Source organism: Eulemur rufifrons, chromosome 15, assembly GCF_041146395.1.
Source record: "Eulemur rufifrons isolate Redbay chromosome 15, OSU_ERuf_1, whole genome shotgun sequence".
Taxonomy (NCBI): domain Eukaryota; kingdom Metazoa; phylum Chordata; class Mammalia; order Primates; family Lemuridae; genus Eulemur; species Eulemur rufifrons.
The window spans coordinates 5967750-5991826 of NC_090997.1; the positions used below are offsets into that span (position 1 = coordinate 5967750).

The 24077-nt window shown below is 39.2% G+C and overlaps 1 protein-coding gene, 1 non-coding gene and 1 pseudogene across 2 annotated transcripts in view; 2 read left to right on the top strand and 1 right to left on the bottom strand.

The window, feature by feature from the left end:
- Positions 1-24077, bottom strand: part of SLC26A8 (solute carrier family 26 member 8) — a 65710-nt gene that overhangs the window by 16841 nt on the left and 24792 nt on the right. The window contains exons 6-11 of the mRNA XM_069488173.1: positions 21720-21884; positions 20987-21136; positions 20118-20200; positions 11914-12061; positions 10933-11046; positions 6019-6096 (exon numbers count right to left, since the gene is read on the bottom strand). Coding sequence (XP_069344274.1) covers positions 6019-6096; positions 10933-11046; positions 11914-12061; positions 20118-20200; positions 20987-21136; positions 21720-21884 — 738 coding nt within the window. The remainder of the gene's footprint in view (positions 1-6018; positions 6097-10932; positions 11047-11913; positions 12062-20117; positions 20201-20986; positions 21137-21719; positions 21885-24077) is intronic.
- Positions 417-2350, top strand: LOC138395574 (SUMO-activating enzyme subunit 2 pseudogene; annotated as a pseudogene).
- LOC138396085 (U4 spliceosomal RNA) lies at positions 13910-14049 on the top strand. The gene has a single exon (XR_011235570.1). It is a non-coding gene; the product is annotated as a U4 spliceosomal RNA (small nuclear RNA).

The following is a 24077-nucleotide window of genomic DNA, read 5'->3' on the forward strand; positions in this document are numbered from 1 at the left end:
CTTGTCATGTCTCTGTTTCCTACATTGTCTGGAAACCATTCTCAGATGAGATGATCAGTTAAGAGAACTTCCACTCACAGAAACTCTAAAACAGTTCCTACTGGGCTTTTATTCAAGTTTAATCATGATATACTGTAATGATTTCACTAATGAGACACCATTTTTTGTTCATCAAGTTAAATGAGCAAATTGAAAACATTGGTAATACCTCATACACATGGTTGTTGAGTATAATAGGGCACTGCCCTTCTGGAATATCATTTGGCAATATATCAAAAAATGCTGATGTGGGCCCTGACTTCACCATAATGCAATATAATAATGTAACAAAATTGCACTCGTACCCCATGAAGAGACACAAATAAAAAATAAATGGGAGTTCTCCTGCCTTCAGCTCGGCTCACGGTCATCCCACCATGGCGCTGTCATGGGGGCTGCCCCAGGAGCTGGGGCTGAGGCTGTGGCTGGAGGCCAGGTGCTGGCGGTGGGCACTGGCTTCTCCCACATCGACCTGACTGATCTGGTTACTATTGATGTCAGCAACCTAAATAGGCAGTGTTTGTTTCAAAAGAAACATATTGGAAGATCAAAGGCATAGGTGGCAGTTTTACCCAAAAGCTAGTACCATGCCTACCATGACAGCACTGTGAACCCCGACTATAATGTGGAATTTTCCACAGTTTATATCAGTTATGAATGCTTTAGATAACAGAGCTGCCTGAAACCATGTCAATAGGATGTGTCTGACAGCTGATGTCCCTCTTATTGAAAGCAGATCTGCTGGTTATCTTGAGTGGGTAACTACTATCAAAAAGGGTGTGACCAAGTGTTATGAATGTCATCTTAAGCCAACCCAGAGAACTTTTCCTGGCTGCACAATTCATAACACACCTTCAGAACCTATTCATTGTATCGTTTGGGAAAAGTATTTGTTCAGCCAGTTGTCTGGGGAAGAAGATGCTGATCAAGAAGAGTGTCTTGACGGAGCTGACCCTGAAGCTGCCTGGGAACCAATAGAAGCCAAAGCCAGAGCCAAAGCATCCACTGAAGATGGTGACATTGAATGTATTTCCACTGAGGAATGCACTAAATCAACTGGGTATGATCCAGTTAAACCTTGTACCAAGCTTTTTAAAGATGGTATCAGATATCTATTAACAATGGACAAACTATGGCAGAAAAGGAAACCTCCAGTTCCATTGGACTGGGCTGAAGTACAAAGTCAAGGAGAAGAAACCAATGCATCAGATCCACAAAATGAAACCCAGTTAGGCCTGAAAGCCCAGCAGGTTCTAGATGTAAAGAGCTGTACAAGTCTTTTTTCAAAGAGCACTGAGGCATTGAGAATTCCTTTAGCAGAATAGGGGGATGGAGCTGAGCTCACGTGGGATAGGGATTACCCATCTGCAATGGATTTTGTCACCTCTGCTGCAGACCTCAGGATGCATATTTTCAGTATGAATATGAAGAGCAGATGTGATATAAAATCAATGGCAGGGAACATTATTACTGCAATCACTACTGCTAATGCAGTGATTGCTAGGTGGATGGTATTGGAAGGAAAATTGAAGATTTTATCAGGAAAAATAGACTAGTGCAGAACAAATTTTTTAAATAAACCATCAAGCCCTAGGCCGGGCACGGTGGCTCACGCCTGTAATCCTAGCACTCTGGGAGGCCGAGGCGGGAGGATGGCTCGAGGTCAGGAGTTCGAGACCACCAAGCCCATGGAAGAAGCTCCTTGTGCCTTGTGCACTGGATCCTCCCGACCCCAGTTGTTATGTAGGTGCCAGCAACCCAGAGGTACTGTAGGGCCAAATGTCCGTAAAATGACTGTTCTCACCTTACAGGATAAGATAGTGAAAGAAAAATTTGCTATGATAGCACCAGATGTCCAAATGGAAGATAGGAAAGGAACAATGTTAAGAGAGAGACAGAACCTAATAATCACAAGAAGTTGTCAGAATTTGGAATTAGAAATGGCAGCTGACTTCCTTCGGAACTACACTTATTGATTCACGTCCTTCATAGTGAAGACCTAAGAAAAGATGTTGAATTTGAAATTGTTGGTGATGCCTCAGAAAAAGTGGGGCCCAAACAAGCTGAAGATTCTGCCAAAAGCATAACCAATGGCAGTGGTGACGGAGCTCAGCCTTCTACCTCCACAGCACAAAAGCAAGATGACGTGCTCATAGTTGATTCAGACGAAGAAGGTTCTTCAAATAATGCTGATATCAGTGAAGAAGAAAGAAGTTGCAAAAGGAAATTAGATAAGAAGGAGAATGTCAGTGCAAAGAGATCAGGTGTAGAATAGACAGAAGAGCTTGATGATGCTATAGCATTGCATTGACTAGAAACGCCTCTTGACAGACCCTCTTATTACATTGGTTTATCTGGGCAGAAACAGATTGTTTATTATGTTCTTTGTTCTAAAGGAAAAAAACTGACACTAGTGACTTGAAAATGATTCTGCTCCCTTTGAAAGCATTTATTTTGCTAGAACTATTAGAAACATTGCAGTATGCTGTATTGAAAGTAGGAATATATTATAGTTTTAAAACCCTTTGAACAAAGTGATTGCATAACTAGTCATGAGATAAAACAACATGATATATGTTGCCTTTTTAATGTAAATACTTATGTATCATTTAATGGTTTCAAAATATTGTGGTTTAGTAAAGTTGATACATGGTTATAAATATTATGCCTTTATTTTTGGCTAGAAGAATAATTATTTTTTTAGCTTAGATCTAATATTTTCATATTCTCAACTGACTGAAACAGATTCAAAGAAGTATCAAGTGCTATGCATTGAAACTTGTTTTAAATGTTAACTGGCACTAGGTATATTAATGTAAAACAAAGTTAATTTACTCAAGTTTTCAGCTTGTACTGCCTGGTGTTCTGTGTAAGAAGCCAATTTTTGTGTATTGTTACAGTTTCAGGTTATTTATATTTGATGTTTTGTAAAACTCAAATAAGACTAGATTGTACTTATGGACTAAATAAACGGCATCTGCATAGTTGTTAAAATAAATAAATAAATAAATAGGAATTTCTTTTTTAATTCTAAAAATAAAGACATAGAACCCCCTTCTCCCCCATGCTAGTATGCTTTCACACAAAAATTTTGTTTTACTTTTAGAAACTTTTCCTAAATAAAGAGAAGGGTAGATATACAAAATTACTTATTGTTGTATTATTTATAATAACACAAATGCAGACAACCTAGTTTTCCTGTAACAAGAAAATGATTAAATGTTATAGCATGAAATATTATGCTATGTATTAAATAAGACCAAGAATACAAAATTGTGTGTACAGTTAGGTTACTACTATTCAAAGTGGTATCCTTTCATAGAGAATTATATTGGTTGAATAGATGCTAGAATGTTAATAGTCATTTATTTGTGATTGTGAATGACATTTTTATCTATTATGGGTTTTCCAAGGTTTTAAAAATGAGCATGTCTATTCTTCTATTGGAAAGCAAGCTTCCTAAATGCAAGAAGTAATGATCTATACTCATAAGGATATAAAAATCATCAGGGCTTCCAAGTAGAATCTAACCTACCTTAAAAAACATTTTTCTTGTGTTCATGAAGTCCCTGCATTGGTTTAACATTTCTCAGCCCTTGCCTAGCTGTCCTCTCCTCTATAAACTCTGCCTGAGACTTGGAACTCATCCTACCATCAGGAATGGCTGGGTCCAAGCTCATTCTGGCTTTCTGAGGCTACCCAATGACCAGTGGGACACAACAGGTTAGCAGAGGAAGGAGGAGCAAAGATGAAGCCAGCAGAAATTACTTCCTTCCCACCATACCATCTTCTTTCCCATGATACCATCTTATTTCTAGTCAAGACTCCCCAAACTTCCTGCAATCTGCAGAGACGACTTCCTAGGGTTTTCAAAAGATTTTTGACTTGAACCAGGGAGTATGGAGAGGAAACAAATCTTTTCATAAACAATGTAAGACAAAATTTTTACTTTTCTGAATATTAAGGTAAAACATGCTCATTGTATAAAAAAGAATTATACATAATTTCTGTCATCCAAGAGATAACCATTATTAAAATTTTGAAATGTTCTCTATATTTTTTCCACACACAATTGGAATAATATTGAGTGTATTATTTTGCATCATGTTTTTCAAAATTTGTGTTGGTCCTCTTGTAATTAGTTGAGCTCTTAGCCTGGATACTTCACTAATGACTCCAATAAGGATTTTGCAACAAGCTATCCACAGTTTTTTAAAGAAGGAAGAAGTAATTCATAGTTTAATACTCATAGAACCTTATTATTATAGTAACTCAGATATTCCATCGATCAGATTATAGTCACATCTGCTCACCCAGACACACACAGTAACTAACACTTATAAAATTAATGTGACATAAAATGGCTAGCCAAAAGCAAGGGCTATTCTGTCCCCAACACCTTTATAATAAAGGAGTGCTACCGCTTTTATCATTACCCTTCGGTGAATTCTGACAGTTTTTGTTTGTTTGTTTGGAATTTTTAAAATTCTGCTTCTTCTAGCTGTTAAGAAAAAATATCAGTGTTCAAAGAAAGTTAGTAAGTGGCCCTCCTAAAATAGATTCCTAGAGTTATAGCACCCAAAGTGCCGTATAAACCACGTTCTAGAGATGATTTCTGCGGGAATCTGAGGACAGCTTGTGTGTTCAACACAGCTTATTAATTGCACACTCCTTGCAGAGATTCCATGCCTGGACTCCAAGGTCCTTAATTCATAAGAGCAGAAGGCAGCAGCAACCTTGTGGTGGTCCTGCTCTGTGAAACCTTGTATCAACCAGGTGGAAGGGAAGTGTTTAGAAGGATGGGGACAACATTTACAACCACTCCAGCTCCAGGGACAGCCACCTCAGTGTGTAAGCAAACTGCTATATCAGCAAAGAAACCTTCTCCCACCTCCCTAAGTACTACATAAAAATAGCTAAAAGGAACATGAAGAAAACTTTAAAAGGAAATGATGGTCTCTGAGTATGACTCTATACTATAACTTAGAACAAATTGATTACAGCCAGTAATTAACATACCTGGCATCTCTAAGTTCAGGGTGATCAGTTTCACATAAAGGGAAGAAATGTCACATTCATATATAGAGGCATCCTAGCTGAATACTGAGTTAAAACTCAACTTTCAGACCTGCATTCCAGTGTTGTGAACTACCCAAGAGGCAGTGCTGTAGTAATTGGAGGCCTGAGTTCACACAAATGCAGAACAAGGCCTTCTGGAAGCAGCGTGGGAAACCAGATGGCATGAACGCACAGTGAGTTTCCAAGCCTGTGTTGGAACCGGGGTCTGGCATCTGAAATCTATTTTGGTCATTTTTCATTGAATCCTTCCTTACTTATAAAGCTTACTTTAGAGCTTAAGCAATAAAAGAAGATTAATGAGAATGATAATAATAATAACTCTTTCTTGAGCACTTACTGTAAGTACAACACTGTTATATCATTTTATATACATATATGTTTTTAATATATATTTTTTGGGAACCCAAATTGGATTTTTATTTTTTTATTTATGAGGACAAAAATCCTATACAATGAACTCAATATTTTTAAATAAAAGCATTATGTTAGTTACAATAGTATCTACATGTTTCAAAAATAATTAATGCAACATCGGTGAAGCAGCATTAATTAAGAAAATATTGGATACATAGAAGAACTCACAGATACCTGCTGGCAAGTCCACATGACCTTATAGTTTAAAATATAGGGCTTTTGATTGAAATTTGCTTTTTTTCTAAATTTCAAAGTCACATATATTAATATATATCTTATATTTAAATATACATATATTTCTCTGTCATTTAACTCCCAACCCTGTAATGTAGATACTGTTATTTTAAATGAAAGGGACTAAAGATAGGCTGGAACAACCCCTGGGGACAAGCCGAATGCAATTCTCCTTAGAGATGCCCCTGCAAGGTGCAATCTGGAGATTAGGTCTCTCTTGATTTAGTTATTTATTTGATCAGTTCTACTTACATTTGGCAGTTCTTGGAATAAGTGTCTCACCTTCACCATCAGGAGCAGCATCACACCTGCGCCTACCAGAGATGCAAACTGAGGAGACAGAGCCGGTTGGAGAGAAACCATCAGGAACATATTGGTCCCTGTCTGCAACCAAGGCCTTCTGCTTGATGAGAAGCATGTCATTTTTTCTTAACAGGAGGTGGGTGTAGCATAGGTGCATTTTTGTTGAACTAACATTTTCGGGTCTTATCGAGTGCCAAACATGTACTAGTTAATAAATATTTGTTGAATGAATGCATGAATGCTCTTTGAAAAGGTCCACATTGTCCTGGGTATCTGAATCTTTATTGCCACAGCTCTGTGCTGTGAATCTGAAGTCTCCTATAATCTCATTTGCATTCCCTCCTAATTTTAACCTCTCCTTGCACAACTTAGAAAAGCCCTAGTAGACTCCTCACTGACAGCCCTAAAATCCCAACCATCCCGCTGTGGGTATAAATATCCCACCTCTCACCCTCCTGTTTGGAGCTTGGATAACTTCCCATCTAACTGCTTCAGTGGTGCTTCATCTTAAAAAATACAATGATAATCATATCCCGTTTTCCTGCTTCAGTTTCTCTCTGCTTCAGTGTAAAAAAAAAAAAAAAGCTACAAACATGATTCCAGGCTGTATATAGCAGCTCTGGATCCTACCCCAGCTGGGTTCACTACTCTGGGCTCAGTGTCACTTGTTAAGCAGTGATTCTCACTTGGCAATTAAAGGTGGAAAGCTCCCGCTATGAACCCAAGGCTCTCTGGACATAGTCTTGTACTCACTGTATCCTTTATTGGTAAATTTCTATTTTTTAAGCTCCCGGTAGTAAAATAATATAAAGCAGTATCATTTGCCACTGTGATGGGGAGTGGGGGATGGGGTAAAACTGTAAGCACACATCAAAATAATGGCATATACTAGTAAGAACTGAGAGAGTCCCACAAATATAATCTATTAAAGGACCACTCAGCAATGATTCCCTAATTTTTCTCTTTATTTGTTATGTGGGGGAAAAATACCTTCCTACTGGATTCTCTGTCACTACTCATGTCTATTTGCCATTAAATGTGTTGCTGAAAATAACAGCAGTGCATATCAGCGTCCTACTTCCTTCTTTCCCCATCCCAGCCGACTTCCAGCTACTGTGCGTGGCCTGACGTGGACAAGCTGAGGCACACGAGAGGAGTGCAAGCAGAAGGATTCAGGAAACGCATCAGCTGAAACTCAGGAAGCTCCAATGGCAAACATTTCATACACTGTGGAACCGAAACAGGTCACTGAACGCATCAGCCCCTCCAGCCGGTTCACACCAGCCTGTTGCTGGATCTAATTTACGGCTCTGGCTTCAGTTGGTCTTTGCTGACACTATGTAAAACAACTACTTTGATAAATGCAGGAAAATAAATCAGGCCTTTTCTTTCCTACTACTTCTTTTTTCCAACATTCTTCTGATTTTTTTGTTTTTTGTTTTTTGTTTGTTTGTTTGTTTGTTTTTGACTAGTCAAGTGCAGTAGTGAGGAGGGGGGAAAGTAGTAGAACAAGGAGTTCAATCTGTAACTGACTGTGAACAATCAAGTGAGATAACTCACTACCTTCGGACCAGCCTCTTCTGATTATTTTTAAGAAAATAAAGACAGGCAGGCAGCTAAATGAGTTACATAAAATCTAGATTAAAATGAGTACAAACTAGATACTGAATCCCATAAAAGTAGCTGCTCAGAGGGGGTTGGAGGCCTGCCAAGAGTTGCGTGTTCCTCTCGGCTGCACATTCATGGGAGTGGGCTTTGGGATCCGAGGACCACCCTCAGTGGCATTGTGCCTCGGGGAGATGCTTGGTAGATCTCAGAAGCTCAGGCTCAGTGCCTGAACAGGGTCTAGAAACAGCAAGCACTGTAGAACTGTATCTCATGCATGTTTTGCTTTCTTCTCTGATTTTCTAACACTTTTCCAGGCTTTCTCGAACAAAGACTGCCTTCTCTCCAGGGATTCAAAAACAATGGGAGTTCCCACAGCCATGGCCACTGTCGACATGCAGACCCTCAGACACCCCTTGCTCCATATGTGGTCGGTTCCATGAAGTAGGACAGCGGATTGTTGAATGCCTGCCCAGGAACTGGGGACCTAGGGTAGAAGCTATGATTTTTGAATATCTCTTAAGTAACAGACACTATGTGGACACTATTAGTGTCTAATTTAAATCTCACGATGGAAAGGTTGGTTTTATCCCCATTTTATAGACGAGAACTGGAGCCTCAGAGAGCAAAAGTAATTTGCCCAAGATCATGCACATCTAGGAGGCATGGGGTCAGGTTTTAAAGCCCCTGACCATCTGACTCCAAAATCCAGGTACTCTCCACTGCCCCATTTTCTTCCTCTCTCAAAAGAACATAAAAAATTTCTCTCTTTTATAATAATCCATTTTTAAAGCAATTCTGGGAGCCTGGGCAAAAAAAGCCAGTCCAAGGAAGGAACCCAGTCCTGGAGAACAGAGAAGCACAGTGGTCAAAAATGGATGAGCAGGAGGATGGAGTGGGGGGCAATCCAGCTGGCCACAGGCCTAGGGCTTGTCACACCCCCTCTGCCATGGGCCAGGCCTGCCTATGCCTCAGGCTGAGGCTGTGGCTAGAAGGGCCAGTAGGTTTTGTTGCAACCAGTGGAGGGAAATGAGTTCTAGCCAAGGAAAAATTAAAGTGAAATCCAGACATATACACACAGTTTGTACCTATGCCAGATAAAAAATAAAAATAAAGTGACAGGTCATTTTTGAGAGGTTCAGAGCCAGCTCCCTACTTTTCTTTCCTGTAGTCCTGAAGAAATTTGAAGAAGTGGGGGCATTCTCAGGCAGACTGAATAGAAAGCCCTCAGAGAGAAGGAAGGAGTGGAGAGAACACGCCACTGCTATGAGAAAAAGAAGGCTGAAGGAGTCTCAGAGGCCTTTTCTGGTCCAGATCAGAAAATCAGGAGTGGAGTCTGGGCAGCTGCAGTGTGTAGGGCCAGGGGCCAGCAGCATTCTCTCCTTAAGCAGGGATTTGCTCTGGGCATATCAAGGTCTCAGGGAAGGGCTTACCAGCATCCCTAGGGACATGCCTCCCTGTGGAAGGCCACTGCACTTCATTGACAGGTGTCACTAGTAGGAAATGTACTGCACAGGTGAACAAGGTGGCAGCGGGAAGCAGAATGAGAGCCATAGGCTGCCTTTGAGACAGGCCCTTGTCCAACAGGCTAAAATGGTAAAAAAAGGGCTTGCTCAGAGGTTAGAAAGCCAATCATCTGCTGAGGCCCTCCCAAAACTTGGCCTTTCTATTCCCAGAATCAGTGAGTACAGTTGGCAAAGCTATTCTTCCTCCAGTCCACACTGCACGCACAGGATGGAGTCCTGCCTTTTAGGCAACTCTGAAGTTGAACTGCAACCCTTCTTTCTCCTTTCATCTATACATATCCTAACCTCCTTTCGGAACTCCATACAAGTCCCACTCCCTCCATTGTTCTCCTGCTAGAAATACTTAGGGCGCTTTTTGTTTATTGCCCTCATTCTGCACTCAGTTTTCCTTGCACTTTGATTTAGGTTTCTCCAGTTGTGTGCATCTTGTCTCCCAAATTTATGTTATGCTTATATACTGAACAAAGTAAGCGTGTCATAAAACATTAGTAGAACTAATCTCTGGAACTGCCATTTCCATTTCTTCTTATTGTAAAAGCCTCTCATTTTGACTCCAAAGTTTTTGCATGTTTGTATGGAACATCTTTCTTTTTAACATAGCCCAAATTCCTTCTGTCTGTCAAGCAGTAATGGAAAAGGCCAGTGGGTCTGGAAGAAGCTCTGTGACAACAAAACTTGGTCCACGTAAAAGGATATGATGTAATCTTACTCTAGACCTGTGCTCTAGCCCCTGCCTAATCTTTCTGACTTTCACTAGCATTTACCTTATACTTCATCATAAATTCGCCCATGGACTGTGACACTTTGTCTTTCCCCATTGAAATTTAGTGTCCATTCTTCTGACACATCATACCTGCTACCTTCTTACTATGCTTCTGCAGCATAAGCTTGTCTTTGACTCCTGCCATTGCTTCCCTGCTAGCTGAACTAGTTTCAATTCTGATGGCTCTGTGACGTTTCATCACACTGCACAGCTGAGATGGGATACCTCTCATGTTGTTATGTTGTAACTTTTGTATAAGCAGTTCAAAACTCATGGACATTGGACTTATAAAATCTCATGCCTGCAACTGGAGTTTGCCTGTAGTCTTCTCTGCTACCATCTGCCTTGCCCCCACCCCCTCCTCACCTAAACATTTAGGTTACTAATTCAGAATACCTGAAGAGAGGCTGACCTAGATAATTTTCTCTTACACAAAAGTGGAACAGTCATAAATTCCCGAGGCTCTCGTAGACAAAGACCTGACTCCCTATCATGAAAGCCCTTTGCCATGTCCTTTGAGGAAGCCAGGAAAATTTTTAGTTTGCTGCCAGGGTGGAGAGAGTTGTATTAGTGCTTTCCCAGACTAGGTATGAGAATGCATCTTCCCATAGCGGGGGGAAAAAAACAACGATGTTAATAGATGGTAAGTTTAACTGAAATACTGTTATCCTTTAAATATGTTACATGGAAAATGGTTTTTTTGTGAGCTAATATATGGAAACCTCTGACATATAATATTTCTATAGAAAATGACTTTTAAGTTTCACATTCATACGTAACTTTTAAGATAAAATCTGAGCAAAAATTAAGGCAAGCATGAAATCCAAATTCTTCCAAGAAGTCTTTCCCATCAAGCCTATCACTAAAACAGCAACAAGATTAAACGCATATAATCCCTTCAACAAATATACGTATAAATTGACATAAATAGCTTTTATATATTAGAGATCAGATTCTATTTCAACACACCTGTTGTCTTCCTCCAGATTTATCCTGGATAATAGTCCTGGCAGCAGCACCAGTAAACACACAAGATTTGAAAAATGAACTGACGACATTGCAAAGTCCAATGGCTAGTAAATCCTGTAAAGAAACGGCAGGCATTTTCAGCCCATTCTTTGTTGAAGAATGATGATATGATTTTGAGCTAAAGGTATACTGTTCATTTCTTGTGTATAAAGATAGGGTTTACATCACTTTAAATAATAACAGATTGAAATATTCTTAGAAAGAACAAAAGGATGGCAAATCTGATGTTCTAGATTAAACTGAATCTTCATTTCAGCTAGTGATCATTAGGAAAGCACTTTTTCAAGGTGAGAGGATGAGATTCTCGCCTTTTTCTTCTCTTTCACGTGATCACAAGGACTTAGAATGACAGGGAGAAGCACAGTGCTCTTCCTCTGCTTTCCTTCCATACCATCCTAAGAGTCAAACTGGACACCTGTTGCTTCCGTACTTCCCTCCTGAGTTCTGGGGAAAAGGCTAAACTCAGAGAAGTTGAAGATTTTCCCTAAAAAATAAAAACCAAAACCAAAAGACAAAGACTATTTCTGGGAGGCCAACTTAATTATATTAGTAGCCTTGGTTTTATATAAAATAGTCCACAGCATTTCTTATTGTACCTCAGTACGTGGTTGACTTCTAAGGCCTTGGTGGAAAGAAAGATAAAATTAAGAAAAGTGGAACTTTCCTAGATTTACAACATGATGCCAAATGTTATCTTCTTGCCTTGCTGCACCATGTCTGTTCCAGGGGAATAACCTCATGTTAATTCAAGTGGCTTCAAAGTTAAGTATCCCTCACCTCTCAAAAATCCTTTTGTGATTATAGTCCAAATTATGGTCCAAGCGACTATCTGATTAAAGAAGAATCCAGCCTTCATGTTGGCAAGAGACTCAGATTAGAGACAAAAGGCTTAAGGGCCAGAGGAAGTAATAGTCCTCTTACCTGGTTGGAATTGACTCTGTAGTTATGAGTACTGGAAATCTTCTTGCCCAGAAAAATGAGCAGAAAGGAGCTCACCAAAGATAAAGAGATGGCTTCTAAAATGATCTTGGGAAGAATGCTGAAATCTGGCGTTCCAGGAAACACGAAGCTGGAATAAAATAGTGGAATTATTCCTAGAGAGCAGGAATCTTTTATTGGCACTTCACCCACTCTATTCTTCTCATACGGGGCAGGCCTGGCTTCCCTTTGAAAAAAAAAATGACAATAAGGAACAAGTAGAGCAACTGAGGCAGCAGCCTGCCAAAATCGCCAGCAAACCAAGCCAAGTGATAAAAGCCGTTAAGAGAACATGCTCTGCTGTCTTCTAGTTTAAGGTTTCTGCCATGTAGCAACAGCAAGAAACAGGGCAGGCAAGCCACAAGGATTTGTGGAAGGTGGTTTCTTGATACTGTCTGAGACCATATCAGTGGGTAAACAACAGATAACATATCTCATATGTTTTAGAGCTAAAAGGCTCTGTGAATTCCCTCCTATTCGCACTCCAATTCTTCATGGTATAACTTTAGTCATTGTCCTTTATACAGATTACTTCCAAATTCTACCCACACCTTCCCTCCTGTAGTTTTGAGGTCACCAGAATGTTGAGACATTCATATTTTGCTGATAGTCATGGTCATCTAATTCTAATCCAATACATTCTATTTCTGCTAAGATCAGATCATATACAAAACATTGCCAAACACCTATAAACCATGATCAAAATCTCTTTTCAGACATATCTCCCACCCTATTGTTAGCTAGGAAATTCTACTTGTTTAACACAATAAACTTTCTTCTTTGTCGTTTTTTGGCATCAGATTGCTGTCCAGAGAATTGAGGTGTGTCCGGATTCTCACAGGAATGAATACTTGTCTATTCTTGTATTGGTTTAGTAATTTTACTCTGTTGTCCAGAGCAATTTTTTTTTTTTTTTTTTTTTTGAGACAGAGTCTTAGTTGGTTGCTCTGGCTGCAGTGCAGTGGCGTCATCATAGCTCACTACAACCTCACTGCAAACTCGTGGGCTCAAGCCATCCTCCTGCCTCAGCCTCCTGAGTAGCTGGGACTATAGGTACATACCATGATACCTAGCTAATCTTTCTATTTTTTGTAGAAACGGGTCCTGCTCTTGCTCAGGCTGGTCTCCAACTCCTGAGCTCAAGCGATTCTCCTACCTTGGCCTCCCAGAGTGCTAGGATTACAGGCATGAGCCACTGAGCCCGTCCAGAGCATCTGTTAAGTCAACTCCTGTGTGATCAGTGTCAGGCTGTGACTTCTTAGAAGTCAGAGACTATGTCTGTGGTTCCATTTATATGCACACAGCATAGAACCACCTGTAAATGTTTGATATTTTATTTTTAAAGTAAAAAATTTCCAAACAGTTACAAAAGAAGAAAAGATGGTATAATGAGCCCTTGTGTACTCCTCACTCACCTTTGACACTTAAGAATTCATGACCAATCTAATTTATCTGTAACCCTACCCAATGCCTATTCCAAGATTATTTTGAATCCAATTCTAGGCATTATATCATTTCAATTATAAATACTTTAGTGTACTTCTCTAAAAGAAGTACACCAAAAATTATTACCAATTCTTAATATTATCTAATGTCTAGTGTTCAAGCTTTTCCAAATATCATAAACATATTTTACAATTTGTTCAAATCAGAATCCAAATAAGGTCCATACATTACAATTGGTTGCTATGTCTCTTATATCTCTTTTAAGCTAGAGGTTCCTCCTCCATATCTTTTTTTTTCTTCCTTGCAATTTTTTGGTTAAAGAAATCTGGTCATTGGTCTTATAATGTTTCCCACAGTCTGGATTTTGCTGATTACATCCCTGTGTTGTCATTTAACATATTCCTCTGTTCCTTGTATTTTCTGTAAATTGGTAGTTAGCCCTTCAGGTTTGGTCAGCTATGGGATTGGTTTTCTTTAAACAGAAATACTTCATAGCTTTGCACAGTGGCAGTATCGTAGCCAATGAGGTTTATCCGAGGCACAATTGTTGCTAATTGAAACCTTTCCCAATACCCTATCATGACGACTTGCAATATAATTGGCATTGGCAATTTTTGGTGGTTCCTACGGGGACTGGATAAAAATAAATAAATAAAAGTTAAAGACAAAAATACTTCATAGGTGGTGATGTGTACTTCTATCAGGAAACACACAATGACTGACTCTTTTTGTGTTGTTAGCAGATGATATCCTAATATTCCTTAATGGTGATATTCTAATTCTGTAATTCCTTCTCTTCACATTGGCTGGAATATGTCTATAAAGTAAAATGTCTTGTTATCAACTATTTGGATGCCCAAAAGAGCAGGTTTTTTTTAATTTTAATTTTTCTCTTGAGACAGAGTCTCACTCTGTTGCCCAGGATGAAGGATCATAGCTCACTGTAACCTTGACTACCACTCAGCCTCCCAAGTAGCTCAGACTCTGCAAGCATGCACCACCATGCTCAGCTAATTTTTGGGGGGTGGCGGTGGTTAGATATGGAGTCTTGCTATGTTGTCCAGGTTAGTCCCAAACTCTTGGCTTCAAGCAATCCTCCCACCTTGGCCTTCCAAAGTGCTAGGATTACAGGCATGAGCAGCCACCACGCTCAGCCTCAAAGAGCAGTTCCTATAGGAAAGGCATGATAAATGCTTGATTCTTTCCGTTTATTGAACAATTTTCAAAATAATGAGTTGGTTCCCTACTATTTTCCAAGGGTGAAAAAATGAGTTTATTATCTTAGTATTTTTATATATTCATGTATTTAAACATATTTTATATATTTGGCCAGTAAGAGCCTCAAAATGATCGACAGATTCAAATGCAATCCCTATTAAAATCTCAATGGTCCTTTTTGCAAATATGGAGAAGCCAATTCTAAAATTCATATGGAATTGCATGGTACCCTGAACAGCCAAAACAATCTTGAAAAAGAAGGACAAAGTTGGAGGATTTACATTTCCTGATTTTAAAACTTAAAAGCTACAGTAATCAAGACGTATAAGGTACTGGCATAAGGATAGACATATAGATCAATGGAGGTCAGAAATAAACCTAGACATTTATGGCAAACTGATTTTCAACAAGGGTCTCAAGATGGTTCAATCAGGAAAGAACAGTCTCTTCACCAAATGATGCTGGGACAACAGGATATTCACATGTAAAAAAATGAAGTTGGACCCCTACCCCATAATATATATAACAATTAATTCAAAAAGGATCACACACCAAATTTAAAAGCTAAAATTATAAAACTCTTAGAAGAGAGCATGGGGGTAAATCTTCATGACCTTAGATTAGGTATAGGTTTCTTAGAGATGACACGAAAAGCACAAGTGACAAAAGAAAAAATAAATTGGACTTCATCAAAATTAAAAACTTTTGTGTTTCAGAGAATATATCAAGAAAATAAAAAGACAACCCACAGAATGGAAGAAAATACTTGCAAATAATATATCTGATAAGGATCTGGTGTTCAGAATATATAAAGAACTCCTACAACTCAACAACAAAAAGACAAACAGTTAAATTTTTTTTTTACGTGTGTTCATTTATTGATTGCTGGAAATATAGCCTATTGAGAATACACGACATGCATTTGGGGGAGAAATTAACTAAATCTGAAATGAAGCCACTCAAGAAGCCTGCTGTGAGTTAATAAGGTAGCACATATTAGATCTAAGGACATGGTGGGGGCAACTCAAAGAGCCACTTAAAGTTGTTATTAAGATGCTGGCAGCAAATTGTTTTTGAACTTATTTATTCTTAATTACTTAGGAATTACCAGGAAAGAGAGAAGATCAGTCTGCCTCTTTAGCTTAAACTAATGCTAAGAGGGATGCTGTGAGTCATTTAAGTACTCCCCCCCCCAAATTATGCTCTTATTTCATATTAAGGAAATTCCAGTTTTACAAATTCTCCTGTATCAATTTGTATGCCTCAGAATTATAAGCAGCTATGGAGACTTAGAAAAGGTTAGTACAAACAGTTAAGTTTTTTTTTTTTTTTTTTTTTTTTTTTTTTTTGAGACAGAGTCTCACTCTGTTGCCCAGGCTAGAGTGAGTGCCGTGGCGTCAGCCTAGCTCACAGCAACCTCAAACTCCTGAGCTCAAGCGATCCTCCTGTCTCAGCCTCCCGAGTAGCTGGGACTACAGGCATGCACCACCATGCCCGGCTAATTTTTTTTCTATATATATTTTTAGCTGTCCATATAATTTCTTTCTATTTTTAGTAGAGATGGGGTCTCGCTCTTGCTCAGGCTGGTCTCGAACTTCTGAGCTCAAACGATCCGCCCACCTCGGCCTCCCAGAGTGCTAGGATTACAGGCGTGAGCCACCGCGCCCGGCCCAAACAGTTAAGTTTTTAACCCAGTTAAAAATAAGCAAAGGACTTAGACATTTCTCCAAAGAAGATATACAAATGGCTAACAACAGCCAGAGTGATATACTATTTCTTAGTAGGAGGGCTATAATAAAAGAAGGGAAAAAAAGCCAGAAAATAAGTATTAGTGAGGATGTGGAGAAATTGGAATCCTTGTGCATCATTGTTGGGAATGTAAAATTGTGCAGCTGCTGTGGAAAACAGTTTGGCATTTCCTCAAAAAGTTCAACACAGAATTACCATATGACCCAGCAATGCTACTCCTAGGTGTATACCTCAAAGAATTAAGAACAGGTGCTCAAACAAAAACTTGCACATAAATGTTCATAGTAGCACTATTCACAAAAGCCAAAAGATGGAAACAACTGAAATGTCCTTCAACTGATGAATGGATAAATAAAATATGTAGATCCATACAATGGAATGTTATGTAGGCATAAATAGGAAGGCACTGATACATGATACATGGAAGAATTGTCAAAACATTATGCTAAGTGAAAGAAGCCAGACACAGAAGGCCACATACTGTATGATTGTATTTATATGAAATGTCCAGAATAAGCAAATCTGGAGAGACAGAAAGTAGATATGTGGTGGCAAAGGGCTGTGGGGAGGAGCAATAGGGTGTGACTACTAATGAGTTCAAGGTTTCTTTTTAGAGTAATAGAACGTTTTAAAATTAGATGGTGGTAATAGTTAAAAGAATACACTAAACTCCACTGAACTGCACATTTTCAAAGGGTGAATTTTATGGTATGTGAACTAGAATAATTAGACAATATTATAAATAACCTTATACCAATATATTTGACAACTTAGATTAAATGGGTAAATTCTTTGAATTACCAAAACTAACAGAGTAGTCTCAAGAATAGACAACCTGAATCATAGATAATGATTATGTAATTTATTAATAGTTTTATTTAATAAATTGCAAACTAAATATTGATTTATACTTCAGAACCTTCCCACAATGAAAACTCCAGGCCCAAATATCTTCATTGATGAATTCTACCAAATATTTAAGGAAGAAATAATGCCAATGTTAGAGAAACTCTTCCAGAAGCTGAAAATGAGGGAATACTTCCCAAATCCTTCTATTATGGCAATATACTCTCATGCCAAGCCAGACACAGATATTACAAGAAAAGAAAACCTCAGGCCAACATCCTTCATGAATACAAATGCAAAAATTCTTATCATTTTTGCAAATCAGTATATAAAATGATAATACACCATGACCAAGTGGGGTTATTCTAGGATGCAGCGTTGGTTTTACTTCAAAAATCAATCACAATATTAACAGACCAAAAAAGGAAAAGAAATCTTGATGATCTGGAGGGGGGGAGTATTATTTTTCCACAGATCCATACTGGCATAATCCTTTAAGCCTAATTTGGAAACACAAATATACTTCCTTTTACATTTCTCTAGTTTACTTTCTAAGTCAGAAAAAAAAAATCTTCTAAATGTTTTAGATAAGGTTTGCTATTTGAAATGTTCATTCTTTTGGTTATCTTTTATCATTTCATCAAAGACACAAATAGATATCACAATAGTTGATTTACTTCTGAAAAAATTATGTAAAAATCCAAATTCAGTAAAATCCATACACTAGGAAAAAATTATTTTAAAAGAAATTTTGTGATATATTTTTCTGCAAAGTAAATAATCCCTTATCTAATTACAATTTCGTATTAGTTCATGCATTTTAAATTTCTTTTTCCTTTAAGTAGAAAAAATCTACTTTTGGTACCTTGAAGAGTTATCTCCTTCTATCTTCCCATTTCTCACCATTATTATGTGCATGAATCTAAATTCCTATTTTTTGAACATCATTTTCTTCACCACCCAATTATATCTATTTTAATTCCCTATTTATAACTTGCTTTCCAGGTAATGAGCTAAATAGAAACATTAATGAATGCTCAGAGGCAGATATTTAACTTTATGTCAAATTTCCCCTTCTTGTCCTTTTAAGAAGCTGGTAAGAATGTGTATGCAAAGTGGTACATAGTAAATGTAATTTATTACCCAATCTGTATTAGTAAAGCTTAAATATTTAGTATGATAACAACAGAAACTACTGTTTTTCCTTCTTACTGTCCTCTGTAACATTTAATTCTTGTTAGCAAATTAGGTTAAAAGGGGACCGGGACACAGCAGGAGCTACTTAAAATTGTTCAATTTTACTAGTTCCTCACAGCTCTGGATAAATACATAATAATAATAAAAAAGGAAGTTCAGGTTGAGTGCAGTGGCTCACACCTCTAATTCCAGAATTTTGGGAGGTCGAGGTGGGAGGATGCTTGAGGCCAGGAGTTCAAGACCAATCTGGGCAATATAGCAAGACCCTGTCTCTACAGAAAAATAAGAAAATTAGCTGGATGTAGTCCCAACTACTCAGGAGGCTGAGGAGGGAGCATTGCTTGAGCCCAGGAGTTCAACACTGCAGTGAACTATGATTGCGCCACTATATTCCAATCTGGGCAACAAAGTGAGACCGTCTCCAAAAAAAAAAAAAAAAAAGGAAGTTCAAAGCAATGTTTAAAATTGGATTTTTGAAATGCTCACTTGTCTATCTATACCCTTGAATCTTACGATAAAAGATAAGCAAATCTTGGCTGTGTGGTTTTTAAGTCACTAGTAACAGAAGCACATAAGCCTAATAGAGTGGTTATAATCATAGACTTTGTAATTAAGGAGAAATGAGTTCAAATGGTAGCTCTGCCACTGAGTAGCTATGTGATCTTGGATAAATCACTTAAACTTAGTAAGCCTTAGTTTCCTCAGCCATTAAAAAAAAAAGATACCTAACTCATGGTATTACTGTGAAGAGTAAATGAAATACGGTAAATACGTGGCGCACCCATCCCATTGTTGTTCTTGTTGTTTTTTTCTGAGGACAGAGACCATGTCTTGTTTAGCTTTGTCTTCCCTGGTACTTACGTGGTGTCTGCTCACACTTTTTAATTGACTGGAATTTCAGATTTCATTGAGAACTGGTAGGATATGAGACTAATTTAATCTGACTGTGCCAAAGTAGCCCATGTTTTGTTACCCTGGAGTTTGGCCAGCATTCTTGACTTTGCAGGATTCCCCATTATACAACACTAGAAAATCAGCAATGCTCTTCAAAAGCCTGCCTATGATTCAAAAAACTGCAGTAAATTGCTTTTCTTAGCTAATGTGATTCATCTGATCAAGGTTAAAAAAATTATATTAAATAATTTCCTAGCGGAAGCAAGAGTGGCACCCCACAGTCACTGGTAGGAATTATAATTTAAATTGAGTCCCTAAGAACTCCATATGCCAGTCTATTTCTAGCCAGAGTAAGAAAATATTGTTGCTCAAGGGCACTGATTCAGTCTAAGTGGGTGAAGGCAGAAGGAACATGTATCTCCTGAACACTGAGCCACAGGACAGAGGCTAGGAAAACAGAGACGTCTCTTGTCCAACTCTTGAGAGTTAGTCAGACAGGTGCAGAGGTTGAGAAGGCCTGTCACGCACCATGAGAAAAACTGGAGTCTGTATGTGCTGTGCGTAGCGCATCCAGCAGTTTTCTTGGGTGAGGGAATTAGTTCAACTATGAGAGACAGAGGCTGACCAGAGAGGAAACAAGGAGTTGTCCTAGCCCTTCTCCTTTCGGGAGCCTCTGTGCTCCAAAATGAATTTGGCCAGAGAATGCCAGTAGAAAAATATCAATCAGGCTATATGGTCAGAGGCTAGGAGAGGATATCAGAAAGAGAAAAGCAATATTGAAAAGTGGAATTACTGACCTGTATGGAATCATGTCAATGAGTGTCTTGCTGGTTTCTGTGGCCATGCTTATCCTGTTTGCAAATGCAGTGAAGCCAAGAATCTATAGGGGGTTAAAAAAAGAAAAGGCATATGATTATCTAAATATTATGCATCATTGCTTCCAGGGGCAGAAATACCCTGTCTCAAAAAAAAGAAACAAAACTTCTACATAGAGAAAGATGGAAATTCACCAACACTTAGCATAGACCTGTCATATGTTTGTCAGAAAGAAGAAAGGAGTAAATGACAGTGTATTAGTATTAATAGTAGTTGACTTTGGATGGTGCAACTATAGAAATTTCTTTTTCTTCCTTCCCCCTTTTTAAAAATATTAATGTTTTTCAAAATTTCTAGAATGAGCCTGTATTATTTTCATAAGGGGAAAAGCCCCATATTTTTGAAATATTATGAGAACGAGGCAACAGATAAATGTACTTAGAAAATAAGCATGTTTTGGGGGGAGATCTATTGTATAGTATGGTGATGGTTAATAAAGTATTGTAAACTTTTTGAAAATTGCTAAGAGAGTAGATCTTAAATGTTGTCACAACAAAAAATGATAAGTATGTGAGGTGATAGGTATGTTAATTAGCTTGATTTAAACATCTTACGATGTATACACATATAAAAATATGTATACCATAAATATACATAATTTTTATTTGTTAACTATACCTTAGTTTTAAAATGTTTTAAAAAAGGAAAATAAGCATGTTTTACAAATATAAGCATACATTAATGTTTAAAACCAAATGTACTCAGCTTTGACATATTCAACATATGCTTTGTAAATGTTAACATTCTAATGTTATCTAAACCATGAATTCTGGGCATCAAAAACACCTACCAGAAATAATTCCATGGGAAACTCAATGGGATATTGATTGAAAGAAATTCTGATACATTTGTTGATTCTCAGAGCAACAACAGCAGTTAAAAATAGTAGAATGCTGGTGGAATTAGCTTTTGGGAGTCCCATACAATAATTAATAATGTTCTGAAAGAAAAATTACAGAGGCTTAGGATGGGATGTAATAATTGCCTAAATCTAGCAAATTGTCACTCTAGATTAGTTTAGAAAGAAGTGCCTAGGTAGAGTTGCTGAGAGGTCTTTATGGGCATTACTAAAACTGTAAGGGGCGGGTGGAGGGCCTTTTTTAGGTTGAAAAAGGGATTAAAAGAGGCAGTAATGTTCAATAAGGATAGAATATACGCTTTATATGTCTCAGTGTAATGGAAAGGACATAGGAGTTCTGTTTATGATAAGTACGGCATCTTCAAGGCCAAATTTTAAATCATGTAAGTTTAAAAGGTTGGGCTGAAATGGTTAATGCAACTGAAAGCATGGTCTAAGTGGCATCTGCAATTAACCAAGACACTACATGTGCGAGAGAGAGAGAGAGAGAGAGAGAGAGAAAGAGAGAGAGAGAGAGGAACTATTCCTAGGACCCTCTGGACTGAGCTGCCTATGGACTGTGTCTCCTTTCAGAACAGGCAGGAGTTTCTCTACTGGGCCCACCTTCCTTTGGAGGCAAGGGGTGGGACACTTGTAACTCCGGGTGAGGGTTGAAATTACTCACGTAGAAGAAGGAGATGGGACCAGCGTGGAAACTGATCATAATCCCCAAGACGCACGTCAGCTGGGACAGCATGATGTGCAGCGCCGTAGCGGCCAGGTAAGCACTAATTGTAGCCTCCGGAAGGTACGTGCTGATTAAGCCCAAACCCATCATGCCCATTGATAGCTGCAGGGGGTTCAGATGGAAAAGAAAAACAGAGCCGGGGCAGAATGTCTTCAAACCAGCAATGACACCAATGGCGCTCCCCAGGGGTCCCACAGCCCCTTCTCAGAAGGGCTTCCAACAAAGAAAAGTTAGGGTAGGCCTTTGATAACTCTCGTGTCTCTCCTTCCCTAATGAACAGAGTGGGTGAGACAAGGTGGGTCCTTGCGTGTTGCTCATTGGCTACTGACGAGCTCGGGCCCGCATCTCTCCCTCCTCCCTTCGCGAGCCCGGGCAGCGAAATTAAATTCTTGCCCTGGAATCTACCGCCCTCTAGGTCGCTGTGGAGGAAACAGCAACAGGCTGATCAGAACAAGCCTTGCCTTTTTAAAGGGCTTTCATTAGAAATGTTCAATTTTTGTCATAAAAAACACGGTTGTTAGAGTGGGCAGCTTAGTTAGGTGCGAGCGGGAGGAGGGGAGGCAAGTGAGCTGAGCGCGTAAGACAGGGGAGGGGACTTTTCTTGGGACTCTCTTGCTGCATCCTGAGATCTCAAGGTGACCTTAAGAGAATTAACATGTCATTAGCTTTGCATGTTCCCCCCCTAGCAGGGGAGGGACGCCATGACATCATGACATTTCCAGATTGAGGCCCTAAAAGGAGAAAATCTAACCCCCACCCCCTCCCGTCACTAGGGCGGAGACAAGCACTCCATTGGACAATTCAAATAACGCGTTCCTGCCTCACCAGGTGAAAACGATAAAAGCCCAGCGACTAAGAGCGCAGGGGCCAGAGTCCTGGTGGACAAAGGTCTGCTCCTGCCCTGTGAAGTGTACTTTCGCTTCCTTCCAGCTTGCAATAAAGTCCTTTTTCTACCTATTTTCAGTTTGTTGGTCCTTTTTCTCTACCTTTGCTTTGTCACCTGCTATCATTCCTTGGGACGGGTAGTCAAGAACCGAGGGATTCGGCCACAGCCAGTAACAGTTAGAAAGCTGATGGTTAGAGGATGAGTCCTCATCCCCTTCAGAGGGGAGGTTAAGAAAATTGGCACGGCCCAGTGAAGGTAATTCAGTAAGTGGGGAAAGAAGAACAAAACAGTAGCCTTAGAGCCTGCGATTGTCACACTTCACTCCCCACCGCACTAGAAGCTCTCAGAAAACAAACAAACAAGTTTGGACCAGTGAATCTTTTGGCTTTGAAAGCTTTTTATTTCAAAGCTTGTCATCAGCCAGGCACCACGTCTCACCGAATCTCCCGTCATGACTGCCGACACACACTGTTACTACAGTCAGGCCCATCTGCTTCCTATTTTTTGTGATTGGCCGAGTCCTACCCCTATGCTTGTGCACGAAGCCCTCTCTTTTCTATTTCTTCCAGTCCATGTGTCTCCTCTCTTTCAAGAGCTCTATAGAATTCCTCTCCTTGGAAAGGTGTGCAGAGAGAGCGTGGTTCCCAGGGTTGGAGAACCTGACTTCAGCCCCGCCCCGCCTCTCACTGGCTGCTGAGTGTCAAGGTAACTAACTCTCTGAGCCTCAGTTCCCTCATCTTTAAAACGTGAATAATACTCGACACACAGAGTTTTGCATGGATTAAATTACGTAACACATATAAAACACCTAGCCCAAATGTGAGAACAGTGACAGATGCAAATACGTGTTACTCATTCTTCATGCCATCCTTTCCTTCCACCTTGTAAATGGCAGATGTCCGCAGTTACCATAGAACTCTCTTCCCCGCAGTGGGGTGGCAGCAGATGCCATGTTAATGTTAACATGACATTCCAGGCGGCCACTGCCCGTCAGTCGGAGCCCACCTGTGAGGGGAAACCTACCTGCCCCCTCTTATAGAAACCTTGCACTAAATGTTGAAGGAATCAAAGAAAGGACTCAATAAATCATTGTTCCTTTCCCAGACAACTCCAATTCAACTTAAGGTTGTTTTTTTACTTCATGTTCTTTCAGCACTGAACTCTTCACTTTTATGACTATTATTTTGTACTTTAATAGAAAATAGAGCACAGATTCTGGAGGCAGACAACCCTGAACTGAATCCAGTTTGGTATCTTACTGGCTGTATGGTCTTGGGCAATTTACTTAACCTCTCTGTGCCTTTGTTTCCTTAAAGTACAGACCATAGTAATACCTAACTCATAGAGTCATTGTGAGGATTAAATGAGGCAATGCATGTAAAATGCCTAGAATAGTGACTAGCACATCG